The following is an 8,963-nucleotide window of genomic DNA, read 5'->3' on the forward strand; positions in this document are numbered from 1 at the left end:
CTGTCATTAGCTGCTACCGGCTACCACTAATAATACTAATTCCTATTGATCATTCTTGTGCTAATAAGCCATTGTTTTAAAGGTCTTGTATTATGTCAGTATATTTCTGCTAAGGAATGGAATGATTGGTGGATGGCTGTACATCGTCTCTCTTGTGTCTTTGTCAATCTCAGCGGTCGGCAGCGTCTCATTCGCTGGCTCTGTACAGAAAGGTGACACTTCCTGGATGGGCGAAGATGTGAAGGGTCCTCAGAGAGGTCTAGGGTTGTCCTCTCTGTGCCTGCAGGAAAAGAGAGGTATATGTTTGCATGTGCAGTTTGGGGTCCCTGCTTTCATGATGTGTGTGTGTTGGGGGGGGGGGGGGGTGTATAAGTGTGTACTCATTGGTTTCTTTGCCCCTAGCTCTGGTCAGTGTGGTCAGTGTGGCAGTGGAGGCCATTCTGGCCCAGTTCAGCTCCTCCAGGACCCTGGTACAGAAGGTCAGTCCCAGCACCAGACCCCAGATCAGGGCCACAATCCAGAATTAAAACTCACTCTAACATTGCCAGCTGTGGTTTTGTTCAGCTCAGTTGGAGTGAGTGACATGGGCCCACTCTTGATAGAGCGATTGAAATTGCATCAGCCTCTGGATGCTGTGTTCTGGAACATTGTCAATACATGAATCATCCATAAAATAATAATGGAAAAATACCGCCCTTCTTCCCTTTCTTTCTCTCTGCCTCGTATCTGCCTCTGTCCCTAGTCTCTCTCAGTTGAAAAGGTACTAATAGAATGTCTTTAGATATCCCTCTTTCTCCATAGTCATAACCTCTTTGTGCACTAAACCCATGCTCTTTCCCTACTACCCCTTCCAAATCTGTCTCCTTCGTCTTTCCCCTCCTCTCTACCCTCTTCTGTGTGTGTTGCCCCTCTCTCCTCCATCATCCCTCCCCACTCATCCTCCCTCCTTCATCATCCCTCCTCACTCATCCTCTCTCCTTCATCATCCCTCCCCACTCATCCTCTCTCCTACCCTCCTCTATCCTGGAACTCTGACCCCTCTCTCCATCTACCTTCTGTCTTTTTCTCCTCCTCTCTCCTCCTCTCCTCCTCTCCTTCTCTCCTCCTCTCCTCTCTTCCTCATCTCCTCCTCTTCTCTCCTCCTCTCTCCTCCTCTCCTTCTCTCCTCATCCTCTCCTCTCTTCCTCATCTCCTCCTCTCTCCTCCTCTCCTCCTCTCCTCTCTCCTTCTCCTTCTCTCCTCTCTCTGTCCAGGCTCTATCAGGAGACAGCAGTGTGAACCCGTCTCTGGGTCGCCTGGTGCTGCAGTGCCTGTGCCCCGCCTTGTGCAGCCTGCTCTCCGACGGCCTCAAGCCCCACCAGAGTGACCTGATCGCAGGCAGGAGGCCAAATTCGGTCTGGGGACTCGTCCAGGCCTCCACCAGGCCAGGTAGGAAACACAGGAGCTCAGTACAGAGCAGTGAGCGGCCTCACGGAATAGACTAGACAGGCTGGTGCTCTCGCTCTGTGGATGCCTCGATAAAGACCGTGTGAAAGGTCTTTTTCACTCTGCCAGACATGTGGTTATTGATTTTTCTCATTATAACCTCCCGGGCTTGTCTCGTCTTTCTTCTCCATCTCTCTCCCACTCTCCCCTCGTACTCATTATTCTGCAGTGTTGAGTCACTCTTCTGCTCCTCCTCTTTTGCAATGTTCCTTTCCTCCTCTCCCCAGCAACCAATACAAATGTTCAATTCAATGTCAGTAAATTCAGGCTCACGTCAACATAACCAATTGATTAGATATTGATTTTGATTTGTTTTTAGAGCCAAAGCCTGACTACGCGTTTTTCTCCCTCCCTCTCTTGCTCCCTCCCTCCCTCCCTTGCCCCCCCCCCAGGGCCCAGCACCCAGGCCCTGTACAACCTGCAGACTCGCGTTGGACAACTGACCCAGCTCCGGCAGAGCAAACAAAGGTTCAACGCCTTCCTCCTCGGCCTGCTCAAGTAAGACCTGGCTCCTCTGCTCTCGTTCTCTCCTCTCTTCTTCCTCCTCCTCCTCCTCCTCCCCTCCCCTCTGGGGCCGATGACAAAGCCCTGAGTCATCACATTACTGTATATGCTCCCGACGCACCCGGCAGCGGGAGACAAAGCAAAATGGAAGTGCTGTCGTATTTCCAATTAGTGTTCTATTCCAGCTCTCACCTGTCAACCATTTCTCTCTCTCTCTCTCTCTCTCCCTCTCTCCCTCCCTTCCTCCCTCTCTCTCTCTCTCTTTCTCTCTCTCTCTCTCACACAGTATTAAGCTTCTGGATTTCTGGCTCTCCCACCTTCAGTCCAACAGTGGTGAGTCTGAGGCCATCTCAAGCTACGGTATATATATATATATATCCATAGAAAAGAACGCGTGTTAAAGCCAAATCTCACGCCGGCTGGCCCTCCTAACATCCCAGCGATTAAATACCTCTCTATCTGTAAAAAAATAAAAAAAAAATAAAAAGGTCAGTCAAGATGAAGCGTTAACTCCCTCTGCTCTCTCCTCTCTGCTCTCTCCCCTCTGCTCTCTCTTCTCTGCTCACCCCCAGATGTGTTGGAGACGTTCTATCGGCCCTCTTCCTTCATGCGCCTGTCGCTGACTTCCTGCCAGTCGCTGTTTGAGGAGCTCCTCCTCCTCCTGCAGCCTCTCAGTCTGCTGACGTTTAACCTCGACCTGCTCTTCCAGCACCACCACCTCGAGCCGGCCAATCACAGCCCGGAGATCTTCAGCCCACCCAATCAGGATCTAGGATTCAGGCTCTCACCCCGGGGGTCGGCGGCCAAGGGGCGAAGCTACCTCGAGAGCCTATCAGAGCTCGACTTTGGCAGCCTGGAACCCGGGGCAGCCAATGACGAAGCAATTCTACCGTCCTCGGCCAATCCGGCGGCTGGAGGGTTGGCGGGGTCGGCGATTGGCGGCGCGGCGCAGGTGAAGGTCCCGGTCAGTGTGGGGCAGACAAGTCCTCAGCTGCTGTGGGTGCAGGAGAAAGAGATAAGGGACATAGCTCCCCCTAGTGCTGGGGAGGCCAGTCTATCCCAGCAGGCAGGACAGGTGATAACTTGATAACTAATGAATTTCATTTTCCTGTGCATGTGGGTGTGGTATACTTGATTTGTGTGTGTGTGTGTGTACTGACTCCATGGTTGTTCTCTGCGCAGGTCATCCAGCAGGGATGGGGGGCCGTGCTGCGCTGGGGGGACCGTCTGGGTCAGAACCTGGCCGAGCTGAGCGGTTCTGCAGCGGGCCACAGCCCGGATCCAGAGGGGATAGCCAGAGATCCTCTGGACCACCAGAATCAGGCCCGGCAGTCTGCCGCCAGTACCCAGGCCAGGGGTGATCTTCCTCGGGTAGACAGTGCTGCCGCGGTCCCTTGGGGTCTGGGGAGACTGTTTGGAGCCTCCAAAAGCCCCACAACACCCACCCAGCCCACAAGGTGAGCTGGGTGTAAAACCTTTTATAGGTGTGGCATTTGGAATGAGGCTCTATTGGTGCTTCAGCTCATCAACACACAATAACCCAAATTGAATTCCGGTCCCTCTTTTTATCTCTCTCTCCTCCCCCTGTTCCTCCCCTACCAGGCGCCCCTCCCAGTGGCTGACTCCAGGTGTGACTGTTCTGACTCGCATGGTGAGCAGCAGTTCCACTCCCATCCTGAAGAGGGGGATGGAGCCCCAGGGGGAGTGCCAGATCGAGATGGAGAGACAGAGAGAGGTGGAGACAGAGGAGGCCAGGGACAAACCAAGACCCCTCAGGTAAAATATGTGAGGGTGATACGTGTGGCGGTGATAAAGACTTCACTGTTTTTCAAAAATATTAATAAAAGATGAAACTTAGAAGTAAACCATCTCATGTGTGTGTGTGTGTGTGTGTGTGTGTGTGTGTGTGTGTGTGTGTGTGTGTGTGTGTGTGTGTGCGCGTGCGCGTGTGTGTGTGTGTGTCCTGTGTCTCTCCAGGTCAGTCAGAACACTGTGTGAACACTCTGGCACAGGGGCTGAGCTGAGCTTCCAGAAGGGGGAGGAGTTAGTGGTCTTAGGTGGCGTCGACCACGACTGGATTCGCTGTCGTCAAGGAGACAAAGAAGGCCTGGTGCCCATTGGCTACACCTCCTTAATCATGTAACTTCAGCTGCTCGATTGCTGCTGGGGGGAAAAAAAAGGATTTGAGGCAAACAGTGAGAGGCTGTGTTGCTGTACCAGCGCTCTGGAAGGGATAGTTCACACTGAAATCAGGATGGTCAGAAATGTAGGTTCATAGCGTACAACACCGTCTGCTATGTAGACTCCACTGAGTAAACTGCACGCCTCAATCCCAGGTGAATTGGAAAGATTTTTTTGAATCAACCTAATAAGGTAGAATTGGTTTCCATGGAATTTAGCAGGGAACAAAATGTGGGGTGTGCAATAAGGAGTCAAATCTGCACCAGTCCCCATCTTTGATTTCAGGGCGATGTATCCCTTCGATCAATGCCCCCTTTTTCACCATCTCCTTTCCTCGCTGATGTCTGATCTGAGAGGGACCGGGATGGGCTCACCAGGGAAAACATCTGTGTTGCATTCAGCTCATCCAGGCACTGTCAGATCAGCAGTCATCATGAGAGGGTGGGAGGTGACTGCCTGCCAGCCAGATCGATCTGCTGTGTCCCACCTTTGTCATCTGAAGCAGCGACAGCTTTGACCAGCAGGCTAACCAGTGGAGGAAGCCATGTTAGAGTATTGGGCCTTAGCTCCCATTGCATACAGTACAGTAGTAACAGTAGTGACCCTTAGCTGTGTTCTGTGTACTATTGACCTCTCTATGACCCCTCCTGACCTTCCACCCCTATTGCCTGGTTTGTGTGTGTTGACATATTTCTGCTACTCTTAAACGATAACTATTTGACTGTATAAATATACATACATAATATATATATATAGGTATATGAATATAGATAGATTTTACCAAGATAGATAGATGAACAAGAGAAAAACAGAAAACAAAAGTGATAGTTCACAGATAAAATTGAGAAGGGCGATCATGATTTGAATGATCTATCCTTTAATTTGTTGCTTTCCCTACATCTCTAACTCTCTAATCACAGTGACAGATGGTAATCCTACTCACACACTGACCGCACACATGTTGTGCCACTTGGTCAAATCTGGAATCCAATGGCTTCTCCCTACAGTATGTATGTCTTACAGTGTATTTATTGACCATACACACATGCCTGTTTAGATTTAGTCTCATACGTTTAGACACTGAGTGCATTATATTATGGATGCTTTGAGTGAATGCAGGAGTAGGCCTATCTTACCTACGCGACTGGAGGACATCTTATCAGGCAGTGCTGTATTCTTAAAGTGACGTAGCAATGCTGTAGCTGGATCATTCTACTCTACTCTTCAGCCTCACGTTCACATACCTCACAGGCTACTAGAGTATCGACCAGACCTTGGTTGAAATACTATTTGAAATATTTTCGATCACTTTAGCGTTTGCATCAGTCTGCCTGGAGTGCCAGGTGGGTGGGGTTTTGCATTTTTGGGAGTCCATTGGTTCCACTGTGCTAGGCACGAGCAATCATGCACAGAAAAGTAAATTGAAGTATTTTGAAATAGTGTTTTTACCCAGATCTGGTATTGATCTCACAAACACATACTCAGCACTTGTGGAGGACTATTCAAGCTCTGTGATGAAGCAGTTTGTCTTGTCCTACTGAAACACACTACTGTAAAGCCTACCTATGTGTCAGTAGCTGGTCTCCATGCCTTTGACACCCCACCGCCATCATATTGACCCTACCATATCTGTCCTCTTTAAACATGTAAGATGATCATCATGAATATTATTAGTAGTGGAAGTGGTAATGTGTTGATTACAATGTTTGTCATTAACAGTACGTTGTATGGTATCTAATGATTTGGTTGGTAGTTCTTATTCTGTAGGTTTAGCATCATGACTATGCATATAGTACTTCTCAAAACCGGGTGGTTTAACGGAAATCTTGATTTTGTTCTTTTTTATTTGTTCTCAAAGCTAACATTGTATAAGTCCAGAGTATAAAGTAGCCTACTTGAGGCATGAAAAAAAGCGAAGTACGTCTTCAATAAAGTAGCATATTATTAATGTACCTCCCTTTGATTTGGTCAGGAAAGGCAGACTTTTGAAAAAGAAGATGTTGACAAGGAACGGCTCATATTAAAGGTTTCTGTGCCAACAAGCCATGGAGCCTGAGGTTAGCGTTACTATGACGACGCTCAGGAGTATGACAACCTCAGCAACCATAAGCTAGCCTATCCTCAGAGTTGAACTGTATGGTGTCCTGTTGTGAACACATAGCCATACCATGAAGACAGAGGTCATGTGTATCCACAATCTGTAGTTGCCATTCAGGCCTAGATGTAGGCAAGATATATTAATTTATCATTATTATAAGACCTTAATAATGAGGACAAATATCAGGAAATATCAATTGTTTTTGTCATTATTAAAACCACTTTATGCCAAAATATTTTTTTTCATTATGTTGATTCAGGTATATTTTTCATTGTGTTAGATGTTTCATGATTGGCTAAATGCTTTTGAATGAAAACTGTTGATTTATTGGATGTGCTATTTATTGAGATGTGCAGAGATTTCTGAAAAGGTATATAGCTCTGTTTTATCTGACCCCTCTAATCTGTCTCTAATCTGTCTCAATCTATCTATCTGGGGTTCTGCGTGTGTGTATGTTTGTGTGAGTCCATGCATCTGCCCTCTCACACATGCCCGTGTGTGTGTGTGTGTGTGTGTGAGAGTGTGTATGTGCGTGTGTCAGTGGGTGTAGCAGTGGGTTCTGTAGCTCTCTCTTTCTGGTGTGATGTAGCCTGCCCTGCCCCAGCATCACTGTTGCATATATAGTACTGTGCCCCAGTAGTGTCCGTCACTGTCAGACTCCTGCATGTGCTTGTTTGTAAATACCCAATAAATAATCAATATCAACCAATCCCTCGTACATGTGGTTTCTGGATTAGAGGGGCTCTGGGGACCCAGAGCACGGCCATTCCATTCCTCTCTCACTCGGTCAGTCTGTTGAGATCTGAGAAGGGAAGTGGAGGTCAGGGGGAGGTTGACAGCTCTCAGTACACTAGCCCGCCATCATCTGGTACAAGTGTTCCTCAGAGGGTGACCTCCACTGAGGGTCATCATGGAGGACCACACTGCATCATTGGCCATTCTCCCTCTGGCCACTAGAGGGCGCTGTTGTCCTATCATGGGGGTTATATAAAGGATTATACAGTCTGGAGGCTGGGAGACTCAGGAATGTCCCTGAAAGGTTGAACAGAGGAACAAAACACTCAGAAAAGAAAGCATGTGATAAGGAACAAGAAAAGACCAAACATAGCTATGTCGACGAAAATTGCATTTTATTGTCATCAATATAAAGGCAAAGATTTTAAATCACATTTGATGACAATGAGTTATGCTTTTGTTCTTTTTCATAGTTTTCAGAAGCTTTCTATTGCAAAATGTTACATTTCATGCAAACTAAATGTATAACTTTCACCTATGTTTATATTTGATATCAAGTTAATCAACCACTGGCAATGATGTAGTGCTTTCACTTTAAAATGAGAAGATACACATGTAAACAGTCAAAGAAATGGCACTTTCTTGGTTTGGTGATGCGAGCACACTAAACCAAAAAGAGAGCTACTGTATAGAAATTCAACACTAGTAATCTGTTAACTACAGTTCACTTCCCTGATTGTCCGACCAAACTAGAAAAAACAACAACCTTCCACTTCAGAAAAACAGAACATGTCAAATAGAAAACAAAACATAAAAAAGTCATATACAATCATAGTCCATTAAAAGAGCAATATTTGATCCAATTTCACATTGGTCAGTTTTTGTTAAATACGTTTTAGTAAAATGAAGGCCTTTGATTATTAGCTTTTCCTCTTAGGTATAATACTAATAATTACATTACTGATATCAGAAAAAGTGCATAAATCTATGAGCTTAATTTTTCTGTTCACCCTATGTATGTACTGTGTATGTATGTATGTAGGTAGGTAGGTATGCAGGCAGGTATGTATGTACTGTATGTATGTATGTATGTATGTATGTATGTATGTATGTATGTATGTATGTATGTATGTACGTACATTCACATGGAGCTCAATGCCATTACACAACTACTGTTGCCCCACCTATACAGACATTATACTACAGAATCTGTACAGTGAAATGAAATCAAATGATCATATTCACCAGTTCACAACTCATCGAATCAAAGCTAGAAATGGTTACGGGAGATATTGCTTTTAAAGAATGCATTCATTTAGGTACATATACAACATACACCATGGCACTTCTCCAGAGCAGTATGACTAGGTTTGCTTTCTCTCTATCTATCTCTCTCTCTCTCTATCTCTCTCTCCATCTATCTATCTATCTTTCTCTCTCTCTCTCTCTCTCTGACTGATTGTCCCTGCTCTGTCAGGAGTTAAGACGGAAACTTTCTCAAAGGCAGTCTGAAGAACAGCAAACAACATCACTGTAGAGCCTTTCCCCACCTCGGAAACAACGCTGAAAATAGATACACCAATACATATTACCGTTATTAATATATACTGTATTTATATATTCCTTTAATAGTGAGCGCTAAAATTGTCTTTTGAAAATAATTCTCTTTCAAAAATCCTCATTATAAACCTTATTGCAGTGAAGTCCAAATTTTGGGCGACAAGACATTTCCCCTCTAGTCAATAGTCTGAAGAGGCTTCCTCTCCTAACCTCCTCACCTCGTCTCCTGTCCTCGCCTCCTCCATCAACACCGATGAGATAAAGTGGGCTAATGAAAGTTGTCTGTGACATCTCATTTATCTCAGTTGAGGTCGATGAGGGACAATAGATAAGGGGCCTGAATTTTCTGGAGAGCAATGAGCAAACCGAGAAAAAAAAGCCTAACAGACCCGTAATACTT

The 8,963-nt window shown here is 46.1% G+C and overlaps 1 protein-coding gene across 1 annotated transcript in view; it reads left to right on the forward strand.

Annotated features, from left to right (window-relative positions):
• The window catches only part of rusc1 (RUN and SH3 domain containing 1), a 10,144-nt gene extending 3,296 nt beyond the window's left edge, over positions 1-6,848 (forward strand). The window contains exons 2-10 of the mRNA XM_084444542.1: positions 174-296; positions 403-479; positions 1,254-1,428; positions 1,878-1,983; positions 2,276-2,322; positions 2,562-3,064; positions 3,172-3,446; positions 3,592-3,765; positions 3,967-6,848. Of these exons, the coding sequence (XP_084300668.1) occupies positions 227-296; positions 403-479; positions 1,254-1,428; positions 1,878-1,983; positions 2,276-2,322; positions 2,562-3,064; positions 3,172-3,446; positions 3,592-3,765; positions 3,967-4,132 (1,593 nt within the window). The 5' untranslated portion in view covers positions 174-226 and the 3' untranslated portion in view covers positions 4,133-6,848. The remainder of the gene's footprint in view (positions 1-173; positions 297-402; positions 480-1,253; positions 1,429-1,877; positions 1,984-2,275; positions 2,323-2,561; positions 3,065-3,171; positions 3,447-3,591; positions 3,766-3,966) is intronic.
• The last annotated feature ends 2,115 nt before the right edge of the window (positions 6,849-8,963 follow it).

The sequence above is a fragment of the Borostomias antarcticus genome, assembly GCF_949987555.1.
Source record: "Borostomias antarcticus genome assembly, chromosome: 10".
In the NCBI taxonomy this organism is placed as follows: Eukaryota; Metazoa; Chordata; class Actinopteri; order Stomiiformes; family Stomiidae; genus Borostomias; species Borostomias antarcticus.